Source organism: Sceloporus occidentalis, unplaced genomic scaffold (genome assembly GCF_023333645.1).
Source record: "Sceloporus occidentalis isolate IW3139 unplaced genomic scaffold, rSceOcc1.0.p SCAF_2, whole genome shotgun sequence".
NCBI lineage: Eukaryota > Metazoa > Chordata > Lepidosauria > Squamata > Phrynosomatidae > Sceloporus > Sceloporus occidentalis.
In genome coordinates this window covers 53,599,703-53,622,269 of record NW_028316982.1, presented here as the reverse complement: position 1 = coordinate 53,622,269, position 22,567 = coordinate 53,599,703, and the positions used below count along the sequence as shown (strand labels likewise).

The 22,567-nt window shown below is 40.5% G+C and overlaps 1 protein-coding gene across 2 annotated transcripts; it reads left to right on the top strand.

The window, feature by feature from the left end:
• Positions 1-1,669: 1,669 nt before the first annotated feature.
• Positions 1,670-21,492, top strand: UBE2G2 (ubiquitin conjugating enzyme E2 G2). Of its 2 annotated transcripts, XR_016280016.1 has the most exons (7): positions 1,670-1,792; positions 5,043-5,078; positions 5,168-5,213; positions 14,986-15,104; positions 18,415-18,555; positions 19,195-19,398; positions 20,685-21,492. XR_016280016.1 is itself a non-coding variant. In XM_089509403.1 (6 exons), the coding sequence occupies exons 1-6, from the start codon at positions 1,750-1,752 to the stop codon at positions 19,305-19,307; spliced, it is 498 nt and encodes a 165-aa protein (XP_089365529.1). In that variant the 5' UTR covers positions 1,670-1,749; the 3' UTR covers positions 19,308-21,492. The 2 variants fall into 2 exon arrangements, 1 of the variants encoding a protein (XP_089365529.1); XM_089509403.1 differs by having other exon boundaries at positions 19,195-21,492.
• The last annotated feature ends 1,075 nt before the right edge of the window (positions 21,493-22,567 follow it).

The window sequence follows — 22,567 nt, the reverse complement described above, 5'->3', positions numbered from 1 at the left end:
GACGTTTGCAGATTTGATTATTCACAGATTTGATTAATATGTTCTCTCTAGCAATCTCTAGGTCCTCCAGCCTGACTCTGGTCAATGTCCACCAGAAGTTGCACTGAAGGACCTAGAGGTTCCTAGAAAAAACACTAGGCATTTGTAGGTCTTCCAGTGCAATTCTGTGGTCAATGTCCAGCAGATCTTGACCACAGGCCTGCACTGAAGGACCTAGAGATTCTTAGAAAGGTGTTCCCTTAGGTTAAAAAACCCAATGTTTCGTTATTTGGGTTTTTCCACATTCAAGAGGGCCTTGTGCCCCTAAATCCAGAGAATGTGGAGGGCCCACTGTATTTGGGACTCGTAATATCACTCCATCATTGCATCTGCAGAAGTGGACCACAGAAGCTGTTAACCAGTCTCAAAAGTACTGATAGGTGTTTGCCTTGTGTGTGTGTTCTTGATATGTTTACAAATATTTTTTAAAGGTATGTGCAATTCCATATATCCATTTTGATGTGTGTTTTGTGGAGATAATGATTTAAGCTTCACTACTCTGCATTTCCTAGTGCTGTTGGGCCTCCTCAGGCTGGAACGCGTTGTGAACCTGACAAACTGTGATACAACAACTGTAGGGAAATAAAGTCCACCGAGCTTATCTGCCGCAAATAGGCTGCTTGCGACAACTCAGCAGTGTAACCAGTTAGGATGACTGTGGGCCAGCCTTGGCTTTGATTTCTTGTTGAAGCATTGTTCAATGTGCAGCAGATCTATTTAAAGCTGGGTCCTCAGAGCAGGGGATTCACCAGGGGTCTGTGGGCTGCGCCAGGAGACACCATTGCTCCCAAACCTCTGCCTTTTATCTCTGAAGAGATGGAGGGAGTGGGCCAGGCTCTGGGAAGAGAAAGGAGAGGCCCCAGGCTTTATTCTCCTCCTCCTCCTCCACATTGCTTCAACAAGGTAAATTAGGGGTGTGCAAGCTGAACCAGGCGACATCCTCAGGAAGAGGGAGACCACTACTCCCCAAACACCTGCCTTTGGGCAGCAATGGGCTGCTGTGGGGTTAAAAGCTGTGTGCCTTTGAAGTGCTGGAGAGGTTTTTGTGGTGCTTTGTCCTCCTTTGTGGTTAGGACAGCGTGAGCAGGGTGCTTGGGGCAGGTCTTTTCAGGAGAAGGAAGGAAGGAAGAGAGGGAGAGAGAGCAAAGAAGGAACGGAGAAAGAATGGGAAACGGGAGAAAGGAAGGAAGAGAGGACGGAAGGAAGGGAGGTAGGATGGAAAGAAGGAAGAGAGAAAGAGGAAGGAAGACAGAAAAGAGTGGAAGAGAAGAAAAGAAGGAAGGAACAGAAAGAAGAAAAGAAGGGGGAAAGGATGAGAGAAGGGAGAAGAAGGCAGGAAGGAGAGGAGGGAAGAGAGAAAGAGGAAGAGAGAGAGAAGGGTGGAAGAAAGAAAGGCGGAAGAGAGAAGGAAGAGAAAGAGGATGGGAGGAAGGCAGAAAGAGAAAGGCAAGGCAAAGGGCTGTCAATGAACTCGAGCTCTTCTCCCTTAGGAATCCGCCTCGGGAGACCAGGGTCCGAATCCCGCTGCTGCTGCTGCTGCTGCTGCTTCCTGGGCCGCCCCCAGACTCTCAGCCTCGGAGGAGGACTTCCGGCCGGGTGGACATCCGGGTCACGGCAAACCGGAAGTGGTTCCGTGGGCAGAGCAGCGACGGCAGCAGCAGCAGCAGCAGCAGCAGAGGAGCGAGGCGGTCTCCTGTGGGCGGCTGAGCCATGGCCGGCACGGCCCTCAAGCGACTCATGGCCGAGTATAAACGTGAGCGGAAGCCGGGGAGAGAGAGAGAGAGAGGGAGGGAGGCAGGCAGGCAGGCAGGCAGGCAGGGGCTGTTCTCCTCGCCGCCAAGGAGGACAAGGCACAGCCACAAAATGGAGCCGTTTCCTTCCCCCAGAAAGACAGGGCTGAGCGCGTCACGAGAGAGAGAGAGAGAGAGAGCGAGAGCGCATAGAGAGAGCTGTCACTGAGCCCCATGGAGAGAGTGGCCATGGCAGCGCAGCCCTCGCCAGAGAGAGGCACCGGAGGGGCTTCTCTGGGCAAATGCTCTCCAGCGTTTCCCTATGGGCAAATGTTCAATGTTTCCCTACGGGCAACTGCCCTCCAGTGGTTCTCTATGGGCAAGTGTTCCCCAAACTATTCCCCCATGTTTCCCTATGAGCAAATATTCCCTAATGTTTCCCTATGGGCAAGTGTGGTTTCCCTGAGGCAATTGCTGTCATTTCTTTTAGCACGTCCCTATTTATGTATGAGTGTTTCTAGCTTTTATTTGGTCGCCTCCTGCCTTTTTGCTCAAACGCCCCACATTTCGTGGTTAGGACAGAGCAACCAGGGATCCTAAGCTCAAAAGGTAAGGCGCTCAAGAAAAATGACCCAATAAAAGCTAAAAAGCACTCCTGTAAAGATAAGTTTGTTCTTCTTAGCCCTGCTCAAAATGGAGGGAGTTTTGGAATCCCTCCTAGAGAGAAGGCTGAAATGGAGGACTGGTCCTGGAAAAGGAGGACCTCTGGTCACCCTTAGCTAAAAACATGAATATACATGTCCGTTCATGCTTAGTCCTGCTCAAAATGGAGGACATCTTGGGATTCCTCCTGGACTGAAGGTTGAAATAGAGGATGTGTCCTAGAAAAGGAGGACCTCTGGGCCTGAGGGGCTCTTTCTGGCTCTCCTCATCGGTCTGCTCCTCTGCGGGGGGATGCTAGGAAGTGTTTGTGCCTCTCTTGCATTGGATGGATGTGGGTGGGAGAGTGGAAAGAAGGAAGGAGTAAAAGATATTCAAGAACTCTGGACATTTCCCTTATGAGTCAGTCTATTTGAAAGTTGGGCTAGGACTCTGGAGATCAGGGTTCGAATCCTGACTCAGCCTTGAAACCCCCCTGCGTGACCTTGGGCAAGTCATACTCAACCTCAGAGAATGGCAATGGCAAAAAGGCAATGGCAAAGTACATAAGGTATTTTATGTGCTGAACCGTAAAAAGTGGAAGAATATCAACATAACATCAAATGTTTCCTGTGAAATAAACTCTGGCCCTGTGCAGACAGGCCTTAAAGGCCAGCTTGGGGGCACAGTCAGGGCATAACGACTACAAGATGCATGCCCCGGCTCTGCCCTCAGGTGGCGTGATGCCATGCATTGCCTGGTGCGCGCCGTCATGGTGCTCCTCTGCACAATGCAGAGTCGAAGGAGCGCCATAAAGCTGTGGCACAACAGCTATCATGCCCTTTCTAGGGTGCAAAAAGGAGCCACTTTTTGCGGCTCCTTTTCGTGCCCTGGAAAAGCCAGATACCAGTGGCAAACCTCCTCTGAAGAAACTTGCCAAGAAAATTCCTTGATAGGTCTGCCATAAGTCAGAAACGAATTGAAGGCACAAAATAATAACAACAAAGACTACTTTTGCTGTCCTTTTCACCCAGTGACCCAGGGTGACCCATTGCCAAGTGAGTATTCAAACCCTGGCCTCCCAGAAACCTAATCTAGCACTTAAACCAGTATATCACATTGGCTTTTGGTTTAAGATACTAACCAAAAATGCTGATTATTATGCTTTCTAATGGCATTCAGTTGGGTTGTATATAGGAGAGCTAAATGACAGCCTAACCCAAATTACAGGTTAGATGATATAAAACGTAAAGAAACCTGTTATACAAGTTAAGCAAGCAGAACATTGGATGAATTTACTGTCATTAATTAATCATGAGACACCTTCAAACAGGACTGTCAGCTGTAGTGGTTGTAGTAAAAATATATTATAGGTCTGGAGAGTAGTTTAATGGTAGGATGCATGTTTGGGATGCAAAGATCTTTTAGTAGGTGCATCTTCAATAGTGCCAGTAAGTGTGACTTCAGTAATGCTAGGAAGCCTTAGGTCTAAAGCACTTCTAGTCAATGGTGGGATACAGACCGCCGCTTTGCGGCGGTCTCCCGCCGGCGCCATTTGCTCCACGAGGGAGCCGCAGCAGCCAAACCGCGCGGCTCCCGCGCGGAGCAAAAAAGAAGCTCCATTGCGGAGCTTCTTTTTGCGGCGCCTTTATGACGTTGCGAGGCGCCGCTGGCGCATTCGCGACGTCATAGGCACCGCGACACGTCTGGACGCTATGCGTCCAGTACGTAAACATGGCGGCCCCCATGTGGAAGGGGCGCCGCCATGTTGTACGTATTCTATACGTACTAGGGTTAGGGGGGTGCGGAAGCACCGCCCCTTCCTAACCCTAGTACGTATAGAAGACGTACTATATGGCGGTTTGTATCCCGCCAATGTAAACAGTTCTGACTTAGCTGAAGCAATGATCTGGTGTAATACCATGTGCAAATGCTGCCTTTAGTAGTAAAAACATGTTATATTGACAATAGTTCTTGTCCAAATTGATATTTCTGTCACCAAGCATATGGAGTTACCTCATGTGGAATAAGATCAAAGCAGTGTCCTTTTCCAGTCCTGCTGCTAGTTTCATTTCTTAAATGAAGACACCAGGACTTTATGTATGCCAAATATATAATTAATTCTGTTGTCCTGCAATGAGTAATGGTGATTCAAAGTTTAAAAAAAAAGGAAGGAAGGAAGGAAGGAAGGAAGGAAGGAAGGAAAAAGGCATAGTCCCACAAACAGATTTTTGATGCTGGAGTTTGCATCTTTTCCACTAGAGAGAGCAATAACTCTTTTTTTATGGTGCTTCATTCATCCTGTCCTTTTCTGTGGGCATTGTCCTATTCTGATTCTAGAAAAGAGTTAGGGCTAACACATGTTAATAGTTAATATGCAGGTAAAAGGGAGACTAGTAATTTCCATCTGCTAAAACAGAAGATAGTTGTTCATAGAACAATTCAAAGTGCATTAAAATGTTCTTCATTTTCCACTCCTTTTCTAGCCTTTCCCTCAGTTGGATAGCCATAAATGCTGTTTAGTCATTGACGTAGTGGTTTACACTCTCATTGCAGGCTGGTGAACGTCTTGTCCTTATTTTCTTAAAAATCAAGTATATTAAAAATAGTTAAGACATTTTTTCTTAATTTTAGAGCTGACTCTGAATCCACCAGAAGGCATAGTAGCTGGTAAGGAATCTTACTTATTCTTTTACTTTTTTACCTTGAAATTAGAAACCTTGTGAATAAAATAACATTTTTATTTGTTTTTAAAATAGGACCTATGAATGAAGAAAATTTCTTTGAGTGGGAAGCATTGATAATGTAAGTTATTCAGATATTGTTCATTTAAATTATGTCTAAATATATAACAATTTGTGCTGATGGGCCTCACGGAGGAGATGTTGACTAAGCCTATGTGGATCTTTAATAAACAGTGCATGTTAAGGGCTCCCTTGGACATTTTTCCAGTTGTATGTATCTACCCATTCACTTAAACACTGTAAATGGAAACACTTTGTTCACTTGCAAGAAGGGCAGGTAGGAGACTTTATTAATAAACTAATTTTCTTAACTTAGGCGGGTTACAAACCGCCATAAAGTACGTATTCACTACGTATTAGGGTTAGGAAGGGGCAGTGCTTCCGCACCCCCCTAACCCTAGTACGTAGTGAATACATACAATATGGCGGCAGCCGTTCCACACGGCCGCCGCCATATTGACGTAGCGGACGCTGTGCGTCTGCACGTCATGCGGCGCTTATGACGTCGCGAGTGCGCCATTGGCGCCTCGCGGTGTCATAACCGCGCCGCAGGAAGAAGCTCCATTTTGGAGCTTCTTTTTTGCTCTGCGCGGGAGTCGTGCAGTTTGGCTGCTGCAGCTCCCTCGTGGTGTCTGTAACACACCTTAGATAAAACTAAAGAGCTTGCTAGCTAAGCAGGCCTTTAATTTCTTCACTCTTGAATTCTTTTATTGGTCTTCACTTCCTTGAAGAACTTAGTTGTAGCAATAACAGGAGTTTGTTAAAATGAACATAAGGGCACCTAGGAGATAAGGTGTAAATGAAGATGCCCACATATGTTTTGGAGCAAACTCAGAAAAAGAAGAAAGATAGCATTGGTGTCTTAGGTATAATAGCCAAGCATGATCAGTAACATATGTTCTGTCTTCTGTTCTCACTTCATGGGGAATAAGAATGCAAACAGAGACCAGGGGAACCTATGGCCCCTCAAGTTCTGACGAACTACCATTCCCATCATGCCTCACCACCAGCCAAGCTGGAAGAAGTTTTAGCCAGACTCATGAGGGCTTGTTTGTAGCTCCTCTCTTTATGGTGAGGCTGCATGTAGTTCACATAGAACAATTTGTAATAAAGCTTTGGAGGATATTTATTTACATGATAGCATATTCCTTTTTCTTAATAGTATTATGTAACTGAAAACTGTTAAGCTCCCATTAAAAATGGGGATGCTTAATATACAAATAAAATATAAGTTATCAAAAATGAGGCAAATGTTTCAGTTACTTCACTTTGGATCCCTGTTGTTTCATAACAAAGTAGTATTAAAGGTTTGATTTGGAAGTATTTGGAAGAACGTTACAAAAAGTTTAATACTTTTATTATTTCTGAAAATGCAGTTGGACATAGTTGCATATACTATTTGCAAAACTGATTTTTAAGAAATGAATATTGGAATGGCGTAAGAATAATAATCCTCGTATTTCTTGATGACGGAAACGAAAGTTATTCTAGCATGTGCACATTTTTAATTGGGCTTACAGTATAAAGGTGTAGTGGCTGACACTTTTTCCTAAATACCCATACTTGGAATATATCACATTGACTTCAGTGAAAATTGTCTTGCAGGTATCTCTTGCTTAGTAAAATTTTCTTAGTTCCACAAAATCATACTTGTTTTCTGTTGCACAAAAACAAATGTTGCAGCTTCATGCAAGGCTTTTAAAGTACATAAATGCACACCTTTGATGTTGTCACAGCTTGCAAATGCAATGTGATTGAAACCTGTGCATCTGCTGAAGGCGAGGATATCCCCATACAAGGTAGTAATAAATAGGTCAGGCTCAAGAATATAGAAAGGCTTCTGGGTCCATATCATTTGAGTATTGTGGTGTGAATTTCAATTAAATTAAAATATAGAGAACAAGGGTTAATATATTTTCTGTCTCTTATCAGTGCATACTGGGTTAACATTAACTTCAAAACTGATGGCATTTGAAAACTGTTTGTACTTGTTACCACAACAGTTTAACACACTAAAATAACATTAAAAATGTTAATTGTTAGAACTTGATCAGCCTAAAGGCTCCTTTTAAAAATAACAAGTACAAATTTAAGCCAATATTTCAAAAAGCTGTCTAGAAAAGTAATTATATTTTATTTAGGTATAGGACTTGAATGTATATGTTTACTTGAGTTTGGAATTCCCCTTTGTAAGTTGTGAAATGGGTAGAGAGAGATTGCAGCTGCTCTTGGGAAAACAGAAGAAACAGTTCATAAGTGTGCTTAAAACAATTATTACAGCATTAACTGACCTCCCATAAGTGTTTGTTCTTTTCCCAGATGTTTTTATGAAGATTCTCTACCCTCTTATTTTCTGTAATTGTATGTTACTGATATAATGCCAAGTTGTTATCCTGTATTTTTCCTTTTTTCCTTTTTTTCCCCTGTGCCACTAAAGTGAAGACATCATTAATTTCTTAAACTTTTCAAGCTGTTTTTCTATTCTGAATTATTTGTATGATGTTTCTGTACAACATAGGCTCGGAACAGATGGGCCAAATGATGTGGCTTCTGGCTGCTTTGGAGGCATGGTGTTCAAACATTGCACCCCTCTAAAGCAGCCCAAAGCTGCACTCCAATCCTTTGGACTAGAGCAAAAAGCAGGTCAGATAACTGGGCTCCTGGTAGTGCGGGTTGGCTCCAGCAGCCACAGTCCACTTTGGAAGTGGGTTGCACAGTTCCAACCTGCTTGTGGCCAGAGCAGCCTTAGGCCGCTTTCTCACGCCCGTCTGCTCTAGCCCATAATTACAAACTGAGTTGCTCCTAGTTGTCCAAGATTTGTATGAGTTATTAATTGGCAAGGTGATAGACTGCTTTAAATGGGTAGTATTTTATTTTTTATTGTAACATAAAAACAAACAGAAACATAGGCGGGATACAAACTGCCATATAGTACGTATTCTATACATACTAGGGTTAGGAAGGGGCGGTGCTTCCGCACCCCCCTAACCCTAGTACGTATAGAATACGTACAACATGGCGGCGCCCCTTCCACATGGGGGCCGCCATGTTTACGTACTGGACGCATAGCGTCCAGACGTGTCGCGGCGCCTATGACGTCGCAAATGCGCCAGCAGCGCCTCGCGACGTCATAAAGGCGCTGCAAAAAGAAGCTCCGTGCGGGAGCTGCGCGGTTTGGCTGCTGCAGCTCCCGTGCGGAGCAAATGGCGCCGGCGGGAGACCGCCACAAAGCGGCGGTCTGTATCCCGCCATAGTTTTTTGAGGGTTTTTCAGGCTATGTGGCCATGTTCTAGAAGAGTTTATTCCTGATATTTTGCCTGCATCTGTAGCTGGCATCTTCAGAGAATGCATTCTATGCAAATGCCAGCCACATATGCAGGTGAAACATCAGGATTAAACTCTTCTAGAACATGGCCACATAGCCTGAAAAACCCACAAAAAATTATGGATGCCAGCCATGAAAGCCTTCAACTTCACAAACAGAAACATACATTAAAAATTTCTTTCATACTCTTCATATGATGCCTTTCATACCATACACACACACACACACACACACGAATATAGTAAACAAATTACCATTTGTTCGATTTTATTGTTTAAATTTTAATTAGAAAAAATAGGAATCTAGTTAAGTTCTAAACTTTTACCTTATTTTAGTGGAACAGTGTTACTTTTACTGTCACTAAAAATATAGTGGAAACTAGTGTGGAAATACTGTTGTCTTTTTAATAAATGCTTTCTGTTAGAAATGTGAAAGTCTAGGGGGGAAATGAGAAATTTCAATCCTGACACAGTGTATGACACAATGTATTGACCTAACTAGTGAGACACACAGGATCTCACCCCCAGCAGGCAAATATGGGAAACGTATGCCCTCAAGTATTGAGGTCCCAACTTGTTATGGGCTTTAAATATTATCATAAGCACCATGAATTCACACCAAAAATGTACTGACATTCAAGACTGGCATTACATGCTGTCTATATGATATTTCAGTTAGCTGCATTTAGTTGTGTTACTGCATTTAATTGTACTACTGCATTTTGTACTAGATGCAGCTTCCAAGTCTTCTTCAAGGGCAGTTCCATGTAGAGTGCTTTAGGATAGTGTAATCAGGAGGTTTGCTGTGGATTTACACGGATTACTGTGGCTAGGTTTTACTAGATTTCTTTTTATAAAAAATTGCCTTCTAATAAACTAGCAGAACCAAAGGTGTTCCTCATAATTCATGTATTCTTTATAATTCTGAAACTTGTGGCTCTAGTTGTAACAAAAATGTAAATAAAATAAAAAGTAATTTCAGTTAACAATTACCGTCTGAATAAATTGCATTTTAATATTTTAATTTAATATTTAATTTAAATACATAATTTTATACATACTGCATTTTATGTTCCTAAATCAACCAAGTGTCTTCCAGTCTCAAAGGATGCTAATAGCACATAAGTTATATTTTTTTCTGAAATTTTCTTTTAAAAAAGAGAAACATGACCATGAACGATCTCTTAAAAACCTGGACATAATCTACTGGTACTTAGCCCACAGTTCTTTACAAACATTTATGTACTCCTGTTCCTAAATTTAATGAAGGTTCATCTTTCATGATATCTTGGGAATCATTTTAATTCTGCATGTCTTGCCAGGGCATACATTTTTACCATCTCGTATTTGTTGTATAATGCAGCAGTGCAATTTTAATCTATTTCTTATTCTTACTATAACCTGGAAAGTGGAGGAAGCTTAATACAATTTCTCTTGCATTTGTTCCAGACATGTGTTTTCTTGCTTAACAATTAAAAACAGGATGGATTAGGAAATGATAGTTGCCCTGCAAGTAACAGTGAACACCTTTGATCCAGTAATATCAGAAAGATGCTGTGCTATTCCAGCATTTATATCATCTAGTTGGTTACAGCTTAATACGAGTCTGTTTTTAAAAAAATATAAATTGCAGTATGCCAAACCATCTGTCATAATAGTGAACATAAGCTTGTTGTTCTGGTTTTATGATGGAAACTATCTCAGCTGTGTCACAGAGGCAATTACCACTTTGTGAATGTTGGCTTGGAAAGTTGTTTTGTTCTCTACTATTTCATATGGAGCCAGTGTTGGAATATATGTGTTAAGTGAGCAGCTAAATTATAATTTGTAGGGAAGGAGAAACTCTGTGCTAATGACTAAATAAGCCAATAATATTTTATTTCTCAGAAATATTTTTTGAATCCCTTTCTTCCAGCAGTGCAACCCAAAGTGCTTATTATTAATATGCTATTATGAATAGGTTTTTAGGAGACCAAGCAGATCTAAAGATTGGGGCTGTTTCCATTAATCTAGGACCAAGTGGAATCATTTTTCAAAAAGACAGTTATCATTGTCTGTTGTAGCATGAAAAACAAAGTGTGTGTGGAGAGAGGAATCTAGCAGCACCTATAAAACTAACTGGTTGGTTTTAGTGTGAACTTTCATGGATTTGATTCCACTTCCTCAGATGTACTAATAGTTAATATTAAAGCACCAGATATGTAGCAATTACAGCATTGTAATGATGGGAAGAGACTTTTCTGAAGGGTGTTGCATGTTGATAAGGTGGTATTTCCTTATTTTCCGAGAAGTGTGGTAGCCCTAAGGAGCAATATGCCTGAATGAAGAGAAGTAAATTGGTAAAAGACAGAGGCAGACTGAATCTATTGCAGAAGGAAATCAAATAATAATGCAATGACAGAGAAGGCTTAAATTCTTCATTCTGAGACTCACTAATGGTTACTATGGCGCATTACCCGCTCCATTCCCCGACGTATCGGGGCCTCAGCTGCCACAGCGGCAGCCCTGAGGCACAGATCCGCCACTTTTCTAGGCCGCAGGAAGCGGCAAAAGGCCGCTTCCTGCGGCCTGGAAAGGGGTGTACTTGGGGCTTCAAGCCCCAAGGACAACCCAACAGCAGCAGGGAAAGGAGAAAGGGGCCGCTCGGTCCCTTTCTCTTTTGTGACACTGGCGCAGCTGTGTAAAGGCTGCGCCAGCGCCACAAACCCAGGAAGGAGCTCTGTTTCTGAGCTCCTTCCTGCACTGCAGAAAGGGCGCCACAAGCGCCCTTCTGTGGGGCCAGGAGGTCACGTCCGCACCACCCCGTTTGGAGGCGGCGCGGTTGTGACATCCTAATGGCAGCGCCCATGTAGAATGGGCGCCGCCATTTTGTACGTACTGTGTACTTACTAGGGTTGGGGGCATCTGAAAGAGACACCCCTGGGCAACCCTACAACATACACAGTACGTACTAAAAAGCCTTTCTGGAAAGGGCCGATAATTGTGAAATTAAATCCTGTTGTAATGTTTTTAGTTCCCTTCAGCTGTGCACAGAGAAAAAGTTTTAACTATCTTAAAAAAAACACATGGACACACATTTGGGAGATTTCTTATTCAGTCATTTTGCTTTCCAAATAGATGGCCAGTACTCCTTGGGTGTGTGTGGTACACCACCTCAAAATGCGTGCCTTTTGGATGTTCTTCATTTTAAGAGCCTTAAGCCTAGGCAGCCTGTGCTCCTAATTATACATCCTGAAGCTGCTTTGATTACTTGAGTTCTAGTAAATTATAACATGCACACCTTTTTCTAGGGCCATTAGGGGAGTCTTCTCATTAGCTTTAGTTATACAATGCTTTTTTAAATAGCAGCTTCTGCAGCCTTTGTCCATGCAGTATAACAGCATCTTCAAAGCAGCAAGATCAGCACCTGCCGGCAATATCTTGACGTGCAAGCAGTAAAATCTGGAACATGCCTTGGAGATAGACTTGAGTATAATTGAATAAGCACACCCTGGTAATTAAGCAGTGTTGTGACCTTCCTAGTAATTTAATGTGCAAGCTTTGATTTCTCCCCTCTTCAGCTTTTGTTTTAGGTTAGTAAGAGTGGATGAGAGCAAGTTAACTCTTTACGCTTAAGATTTTCTTCCAAGAGATTGATGGTATGAACCTTATATTGTGCATGGGTTTAAATGTCTGGCTGTCAGAGCTTACTTTTTCACGGGCTGGAGAATTCTGGGAGTTGTAACTTTTCCAAACTCATATTGGTAATGCTGAGGGTACTCTTATAGATGTGGAAGCAAATGTACACTTAGCTATATTGATGGATAATAGCTAAATGTAGGGTAATGGGCAGAGATCAAATAATTGGTGTCCTTTAAAATTGTGCATGCATGTGTGTCCTGTTTATAATACCAGCTGTTTTTCATTTTATATGAGCAGCAGCTACTCAAGTGAGAAAGCTATTACCACTGAACCAAGTTATGCCAGTCTGGGGGCCTTTAGGATGAGGAGGATATGAAGAGAGATAAGATCAAAAAGTGTTGCCACAGTTGAAGCCAGATACATTGGCAGAAAATAAGGACAGAAATAGTTAAGGGCTGGTTCACATGTGAGCTGTCTATTTATTGCCTCCCTATTTTTAGGGGATTGTACAAAAAAGCCAAGTGGGAACAGAGCTCCACAACAACCACTGCTGTAAAAATGGTGGTGCTTTTTGCATGGAAAATACAGCCTCTCTGAATCCAGGCCACAAGAGGTTCATGTATAAATCATGGCAAAATAAATTATTGTTGCCCATACATAAATGTGAGAGTAGCATCACAGTATAGCTGTGTCTTCCTTGGTATTAGTCCAACAGACAAGGTATCACTCCCCCCCCCCCCTCACACTGTACGCTGTTGTATTTAGTTATGAGGCATATTCCTTTGGGGTTGAGATTCCTTGTACCCAATCTGGAAAAGCACTTTCTTAATTTAGTTTTATGGAACAGAATTAAGTGAAGCTAGTTTTTCTTTAACTGTATCTGATAAATATTCTGTATAAAGTTTTAAAAAGAAATTATAGTAAAGTGGTACCACAGTACATGGGCTGTATGATGGCTTCAACAATCAACACATCCCAAACTATGGCCATCCAGCCTCTGTTTAAAAATGTCTAAAGAAGGAGACCACCACATTCCGAGGAGTGTGTTCCACTGTTGGGCAGCTCTTACTCTCAGGATGTTCTTCCTAATGTTGAGGTGGAATTTCCTGTAGTTTGCATCCATTGCTCCATGTCCTGGTCTCTGGAGAAGCAGAAAACAAATTTGCTCTGTCCTCAATATGACATGCTTTCAAATATTTAAACAGAGCTATCGCATGACCTCTTAGCCTTCTCTTCTCCAGGTTAAACATACCCAGCTCCCTAAGTCGCTCATAGGGCATGGTTTTCAGACCCTTTACCATTTTAGTCGCCCTCCTCTGAACACAGTCCAGTTTGTCAAGGTGTATGTACATCGAAACATCAGAAAGCAAAGGTGTCACTTTTTCAGACACTTGTATGTGCAGTTTGTGATTTCGGAGTATTTTGGATTTTGGAATTGATATGGGTACTCAAACTATAGTAAGCAAGATCACTTACTTGAGGACAAGGGTTGTAGTCCAGAGTTCTTAAATGTACAGTATTCTAGTTACTTTCAAGAAGCAGGAAAATCAAGAGGTAATTTTTTAAAATTACAACTACTGTGGAAGTGGTCTGAGATATAAAACTGTAATTTATTAGTTTCTAAGAATGTTTCCATAATCATATTGAACAGATGAATAGAAATAGGCAAGATGAATATGTTGTAGGTATAGAACTATTTCACATGGCATGACAAATTGATCTGTTTCCTGCATTCATCATCTTCCATACATGTTCAGTCTTGTTCCATCTTAAGTCTGTGGTTTTAAAAAAATGCACAAAAAATCAAATGGATATCTTTGATCCAAAACACACTGCAGAAATAATCCAGTTTGAGACTGCTTTAACTGCCCTGGCTCAGTGCTAGGGAATCCTAGGAATTATAGTTTATTGTGGTACCAGAGCTCTCTGACAGAGAAAGCTAAATGTCTCACAAAACTACAGTTCTCAGAATTCCCTAACATTGAGCCAGGGCAGTTAAAGCAGTCTCAGACTGGATTATTTCTGCAGTGTGCTTTGGATCTTTGTTTCAGTGCACATACTAGAACTATGAATTGTTCTAGTTCATACTTAAAAATGCAACTGGTTGGATGCTAATAGAGGTAACCTGTTGGAATTAATGGGACAAGACATTCATGACTAACTTGTCCCATGAATTTTATTGGATCTACCCTAAGCCTGGCTATGACTAGATCCAAACCAGACCGTGGGAGAAAAAGATGAGAAAACAGATTGTTGCTCTATGGGTAGTTGCCTAACCTTTCATGACACAACAGAACATGTTGTTTCAGTCTTCCTCTCAAATTCTACCCTGTGCACTTGCTGGATCTCGGGTATAGATTTTCTTAGATAGGATTTTGTTCACACATATTGCACTGAGTCTATAGCTGAGGGACAAGGAAAAATCAGAATCAGCTTTGCTCTAATAGCCTTTTGGCTAAAGAGCGGGGTATAAATAAATAAATAAATTATTATTATTATTATTATTAAAATAAAAACCAGTGTAGATTAATAATGGAAGTACTGTATGGGAATCTGATTTTATCCTGTTACAGTACATGCCAGAGTTCCAGTCTGTGATAGATCGTAACTGTCAGTAGTAGATTATAATTTTGATAGATTATAATTGTAGTAGGTCTTAGTCCACAAATTTAAAACTACTTCTGTGGCATACTTATATCTATATATAGCAATGTTTTAATAGATATTAGAGACTTATTTGAAATGCTGTAGCTTTTGACAGTAACCTGTTGGAATCAAATATGACTTTAATGCTTTCATTCTTAAAATTAGTAGTTTTGTGCTCATTATAAAGCAGTGCTGATTGGCTCTATGTTACATAAATTTAATACTCCCTTTTGCTTTTTTAGGGGCCCAGAAGACACCTGCTTTGAATATGGTGTTTTTCCTGCTATTCTGAGTTTTCCTCTTGATTATCCCTTAAGCCCTCCAAAGATGCGATTTACATGTGAGATGTTTCATCCCAATAGTAAGTATTACCAAAAGGCAATGGCATTGTGTTTTCTACATAGATAAAAAAAAATCCCATAAAGTCCAGTTATGGGGAGCTATTCATATTACTGTTTGTTTCCTAAGACAGGCAACAAAAGGATAAGGAACCAATTGTTTGGCCCTGTATTTGAATTTATTTTTGAACACTACTGGCTTAGGAGGCATACTTTATACATCACATGCTTTGTTTAGATATCCCTTTACACTTTTAACAAAGTGTTACTCACAAATCAGTGTGATCTGGGAGTATAAGTGGTTCTTACCAGACCCCCACAAAAAGATTTTAAGAACGGGAATCTGAGCTTTCTAAGTGATTATGTGTAGTCAGCAACAGGTGGCACACAAGAAATAAAGGCAAAGTACAGAAGTGTGACTTTTGTGTAGATGTCATTAGTCTTGTATATATGTGATTTCATAAAGGCAAAACTTTGGTGGCAAGACTTCCAGATAGAAATTCTTAATTCTGCAAAAAAAATGTTTTTACTATTCCTCAATTTCTGAAATGTTTGCCATTGGTTTCAATGGAATGTACTTACTTCCATGTAAATAGAAATGGGAATACCATGGACCACTAAAAAGACCAGTGGATGAGTCCAAAAGAGATCAGGCCTGAACTCTTCCTGGAACCAAAGATAAATAAACTGAGGTTGTGATCTTTTGACCATATCATGAGAAGAAGGGACTCACTAGAAAAGACTATAATGACTTGCTAGAAAATACTATAATGCTTGGTAAAGTAGAAGGCAATAGAAAAAGAGAAAGGCTGCATTCCAGACAGATAGATTCAATCAGAGAAGCCATGACCAGGAATCTGCAGGAGCTGAGCAGGGTGGTTAAGGACTGGGTGACTTGGAGGTCTCTAATTCATGGGGTTGCCATGGGTCGAGTTGACACAAAGCTACTGAAGTTGCCCAGCCATATTTTGCCATCCCAGCTGCTTTAGGTCAAGGGGGAGGGGGGCTTTCTTTAAAGGCTCCAAAACATGGCAGAATTGTCTGCTATGCCCTAGAAGGGAGGGGGCATTTTGAAAATTGGAGTGATGATGTGTAAGGGAGGGGTCTGTGTGGCCACCCAGCTTCTGGCAGTTGCCCACCTGTGGCTTAAAGTAATGAATTATAGCTAGAAATGGTTGTACTAATTTTTTTAGCTGAATCGGTAGGATTTTTTTAAAAGACATTTTTATGTCCCAAGGTTGGGAAATTTAGTGGAATGTAAATAAATAAAAGTGTTATTCTTTTTAGGCCATGGCAGTTTGGCCATGCTAATTTATGAAATCACTGTGGTTAGATGCTATTTTGCAAACTTTGAAAATCAACACATTCATACATACTTTTTGAACATATCTTCTTGCAAAGTAATATTTCTAAATGTAAAATCAACAAAAGCCGTGCAGCACATAAACTTTCGTAGCCTGCAACCCAATTTACCAGTGCCTAGTTTTGGTCTGCAGGGAAGCTGCAGCCTCCAGACCGCGAGACTTCCCTGCAGACCAAAAAGAACTGTGAAGAGCAGGTTCTTTTTGCGATGCCATTACGTCACAGTGCACCAATGGCACACTTGTGACGTTGTAATGGTGCCACGACGTGCGGATGCATCCATCACATCATAATGGTGCTACCCGTCTGTACGGGGCGCCGCCATTTTGACACCCAAGGGCATCCTTTCCCGTCCATCTGGACCGGGCCTATGAAAGCTTATGCCAAATAAAATTTGTTACTATTCGGAGTGGCACAGACTATAGATTTTGCTGCAACAGCCATGGCTGTGTCTGAGAATATCTGAATGTATTTTCTTCCAAGGCACACATTTCTATATGTGTCTTGTCCAAAAATCAGCATTTCAAGCAATTCTTCAATATTATTAAGTGCAATAGGATAGGGATGGGGCAGGTTGCCAACCTTACACATTCCTTTTCATGAGTATTTTTTCTTAAGTTTGTATTTTGGAACTTTTAATGGATATTTCAGTTCTTCCTTCTCTCTTCAACATTCCTCTTTCAGAGAAGTAAAAGTGATGGATAAAAATGTTCTCTTTCTTTTCTTTAGCGACCAGCAACCAATCCCTACCCTGGGGCTGGAGAGAGAGAGAGTAAAAGCTATGAGCTATATATAGCATTTAGCATGTTGCAAACTTGTACAGATGTTAGCTGAAGGGAAGATCTGAAAGTGTGCCTGGCTGCTTTTAACCACACATTTAAATGTTCTGTAATTTGGGTGAAGGGTTGCTGGACAGAGTGAAATGAAAAACTGAGAGACAAAGTTGTCCCTCAGCTGTTAGAGTAGAACAATGTTACTCATTTCTATTTATGGTTTGGCCCACTTCCATCTCATTCAAAGCACTGAAAAGGAGTAATGGCACTGAACACTAATGCCAGACTATTACAGATATAAAATATTTTTATTGAACTACAAACTTCTTCAGAATCCCAATGTGTTTTAAACCATAAAGTTATTTATTACGGAAGATCTTGGGTGGGTGGGTGGGTAGAATGATAATTTAATCAAAGTTCTGTCAGAACAGACTGACAACCTGACACACACACACACACACACACACACACACACACACACACACACATATTGTTAGTCATTTCAACATGTTTAACAGTTAAATATACAGTTAACAAAGTCTGTTCTCCAGACCAAAAAATATCTAAAACATTTGTAATAATAATAAAGATTTTTACATGTCGAAATGACTAACAATATTTAGACAGAATGCATGTGGGAAACCTACAGAAAGTAAGTCTGTAAATTTCTCAGAAGGTGATGTGTTGAATCTCCCCAACTCATTCAAAATTGATATGTCCATGTCTTTACATCAAGAGTGGTCACCCGTAGTGGGTCTGAGGTGAGATAGTTTTCTGCTCTACGATCCTCCAAAAAGCTATATAGGCTGCCAATAAACAAACCCAGAAATGTTCAACAGTATACTTCTGATTTTGAAAAACTTTAGATTTTTTTTTAAAAAAAACAAAACATTAAACAGTGTAGAGGGGTGCAGTGGACTATATGAATGCAAATTACTGCTGCTGGGAGATTCCAGGAGAGCCAGTTGTCTAGGAATGATCAGAGCTACAAAACAGCATTGTCTCCTTTCTTCTTTACAGGTTTTCTAGGTTATTCCATTAAAAGCATTAAGGGAAATCTTGATTTTCAAGTGGCATATATTCTCTGTGCCTAAGCTATTAATACCAGGCATAATTAACATGTTCCCCTTCTGCAGTATTTTAAAAAAAAATTGTGTGTGGAGGATGTTACGTGAAACACTTCTCTTTTTCTTTTCAGTTTACCCAGATGGAAGAGTATGCATTTCCATTCTTCATGCTCCTGGAGATGATCCTATGGGCTATGAGAGCAGTGCAGAACGATGGAGCCCTGTGCAAAGTGTAGAGAAGATCCTTTTGTCTGTGGTCAGCATGTTGGCAGGTATAAATCAGCATTTAATCTGCAGGCAGTAAGCCATGCAATTCAAACAAGAACAAATTACATGACATTTCAAGCATTTTGTGTGTCCAGGTTTTAAATTATATGGACCATGGTCCACTCAATGGAACTGACTGGGATTCAGACCCTGTTCTCCAGTGTCTTAGTCCAGTGCTAAAACCACTACACCACACTGGCTCTCTAGGAGAGATTAGAAATTTCCAGTTACAGTTGATAGCATACTTTATTTTACTTTATTATAAAGATAGTATAAGTTATGGTTTGTTGCACATTTATGATGTGACGTTTCTCATTTTCTTCATTCATTTATGTAAGATGTGCAAATGCTTGGGGTACATGTAAGTCCAAATTTCAAAGGGTGCTTATGCTAGTAATGGTAAACTATGCAACCTGAGTTTACATTATAAAACATTCTTTGTACCCCCCTCCCACCCTGGCCTAAAAAGATTCTGAAGCCTACAGTATTCTTGTTACTTGGAGCAGTGCATAGTATGAAGTCAAAACTGGTCTTCTTGCCTTACACTCTAAAACTTGTGGCCCAGACGAATACTGTATATAGGCAGATCCATTAGCTTCCCCTTTTAAAATGTTGATTTAATGTTTCCTTGTTTCCCATTTCAGAACCAAATGATGAAAGTGGAGCCAATGTGGATGCCTCTAAAATGTGGCGGGAAGACAGAGAACAGTTCAACAAAATAGCCAAACAGATTGTTCAGAAGTCACTTGGGCTTTAAAAAAGAAAGTGAACCCTGAAACATTTGACAATCGAAGTGTGGAATTTTTTTCAGACAGATAGATGACTGTAATATGTGGTGGTATTAAAAGGCAAGTCTTGCCAAATATTGACTAGGTTTCATTACCCTCTTCCCATATACTATGCCATCTTTTTCTCTCTGTAAAAGTAATGCCTATCCATTTAAGACATATTTGCACATGAAATACAATGGAATTTAGTTTAGCAAAAAGGTTTCACAGTGCTGTAGTGGAAACCAGGGAACATTAGATTGTGTGCATCTTTCCATTTATAGTTAAATTGTTTTTTGGCTGCTTTTCAGGGCCATACTGTGCAGTTGCTTGTATGGTACTGAGAAGAGCTGTCAATTTATAAGTGCTTAGAAAAATACTTTTAAGCACTTTGTGAATCAGGTTTTTTTAAGAAATGAGAAACTGTTCTGAAATACTACCTTACTGACATATCTTAAGAAGTACTCGTTGCTTCCCAAATACTGCAAAACAGCTTCCTTTTGAAATGTAATGGACACCTAGTTAAGCTTTTGGACAAGATGTTATGAGCAAGAGATTTACCCTCTGAAGTGGAGATAAACCAGGGAGGAAGTGGTCAGTTTCCTCAAGGTGTAGCATTTTGCTTCCATAAATAACAAATCACACTTTAGGTCGCTGTTTATGAGCACCCATCAAGCACAGTCAAGTTCTTCATGAAACATTAGATGAACTTGTTACATCCCCATCATGTTTGATGTTATCTGAATAGTTGTTCCAAAAATATATTGGCTTCCATGATCGTGTATCTCTAGCCAAAACAAATGCTGGAAATAACATGTCTACTGACTGTTGCAAAAGAGCAATTTCTACCAAGTTATTTTTCAGTTCTGAACTGACAGCACTCATACCGAAATTAAAGAGTGTCTTGCCCTGACTATACTCCTAAAGAAAATAGGCTGAACAAAATCTAGCATGAATATATCTAGGTTAGCAGGAATTATTTTTTGTGGGTTTTTCGTGCTATGAGGTCATGTTTTAGAAGAGTTTATTCCTGACATTTCACCAGCACCTGTGGCTGGCATCTTCTCTGAAGATGCAAACTACAGCTGCTGGTGAAACATCAGGAATAAACTCTTATAGAATGTGGCCTGAAAACCCATTAAAAACTATGGATGCCAGCTGTGAAAGTCTTCGACTTCACATTAGCAGGAATTGGTGGTTCTTAGCTTCTGTTATTCTAGTATTCTACAGGAACTGTGCAATTGGTCTTGATGACCATTGTTAAAAATATAAATGTATTGGTTCCATTGGAATGAAAGATTCTTGTCTGTTCTTGTTAATCATGCAGGAACTGAGCATTAAATATTTTCCATGTATTTGATTTCCAGGTTATGGAGCAGTTCACAACCATCTTTTATAATGTACCATGACAACCCATCTGATACTACTTTGGGGTGCCAAGTTTAAAGTTTACCTTACAAGAAATATGATGCACATGTCTTGCATAAACTTCAGTTAATCTTCAACTATTTACACTTGAACCAGACTTTTAGATGTAGCGAGATAACCATGAAGTCAATAAAATATATTTTATTGTGACAGTATCTTGAGCACCTGGATTCACATTGCAGTTTCACAATGAACATCACTTGCTGTCAGCCTTTTTTTCCTAGTTAATTCCATGCATAGAAATGTAATGTTAAGTGAAATACAATGAGCCAGTTCAAATATTACCATGGTACCATGCTTTCCAATGAAAATACCTTTCCTGGCTTGATTGATCCACAGGTAAAGCTGGATCTAAGTGTAGAAGCCAGCAGTATGAAGTTCTTGCCCCATGAGAGTGATTTTCAGTGACAGAAATGCCATTGGAGTAATGTCAGATTGCACTTAGTTTTTTTCTCTGTTTAGGAATTTTTGAAGTAATCTTGGGAATGGAGAGGAATATTTGGATAGGAAAAGTATTAGTATTTGTCCAAAATGCTATCCACTGCTGTTGTTATCTCCTCACACAGATGAGTTCATTTTAAAAGATTGAGTATCAGCAGCATTCTAAAGTAAGAGTATATTGCTTAATGGTCATTAAGAAATTGGTATGAAAGCTACTCTACTATTATACAGTATTCATGTATTTAAAATATGTTGTTTTATATTGGACACAATCTCTAATGAAAATAAATGCATATTTTCCTTAAATGTATAAGAGAATTCATATTGGACTTTTCTGAAACATTCTACAACAAGAATGAAACTTGGAAGTGCCTACATTTAGTTGAGATGTAGCAAAAAAGAATGGGCTTTTCCAAAGGGTAGAAAACGAATGAACCACTTGGGTGGGGGTGCTGCAAAAATAATGTTAGCAATGTGTCTGTTGTGGGTATGATATACACTATTTTGTTTGCATCTTTGTTGCCAGCTTATACATCCCATCTTAGAGGGTGCTGTAACCTTTCTTCCCAGTTTGTCAGGTTTCCCTGATGATTGCTGTGACATGTTTGAGATGTCTCACATGCTACAGCAAATGTGAATACATATGGAAATATTTTCAAGCGATGGCCAGGACCGAAAGGACCTTGAAACTGTGGTACACGCACTGGTAATCTCTCGTTTAGACTTCTGCAGTGCGCCTTACATGGGGCTACCTTTGTACCAAGTTTAGAAGCTTCAATTAGTCCAAAACGCAGCAGCCGGAGTGGTCACCGGAACTTCCAGGTCAGACCACACAACACCTTTATTAAAATCTTTACACTGGCTGCCAATTAGCTTCCAGGCACAGTACAAAGTGTTGGTTATCACCTTTAAAGCCCTATATGGCTTGGGCCTGAGTTACTTGAGAGAATGCCTCTCCCTGTATAATCCGCCCCACACTCAGAACAACTGGGAAGAATCTACTAGATCACACAAAAGTTAGACTAGTCACTACTTCCCAAAGAGCATATTCAGCTATGACTCCCACGCTTTGGAACAACCTTCCGGAAGAGATCAGACTGATTCCAACTCTAGATGCCTTCAAGAAGGCACTAAAAACATCTCTCTTCCAGCAAGCATAACCCCCTGATCTTCTATAAAGATCTGAAGAAAACTTCACCTCAGGAAAAATAAGATAACCTTACCGCAGGATGCAATGTGGTTTGTACTGTTATATTTTGATATTACATGGTTTTAAATTGGTTTTAAATTGTAATTTTAGACATTTTGTTGTTGAAATACTGTTATAATCCCGCTTTGATCTGTCGGGAGAGGCGGGAAAATAGAAATAAAACATTATTAT

Excerpts from the sequence above, each read along its gene's own strand:
- UBE2G2 (XM_089509403.1), top strand. The coding sequence starts at position 1,750 with ATGGCCGGCACGGCCCTCAAGCGACTCATGGCCGAGTATAAAC. Across the intron at positions 1,793-5,042 it reads ACTCATGGCCGAGTATAAAC|AGCTGACTCTGAATCCACCA; the intron begins GTGAGCGGAAGC and ends TCTTAATTTTAG. Across the intron at positions 15,105-18,414 it reads TGAGATGTTTCATCCCAATA|TTTACCCAGATGGAAGAGTA; the intron begins GTAAGTATTACC and ends TTTTCTTTTCAG.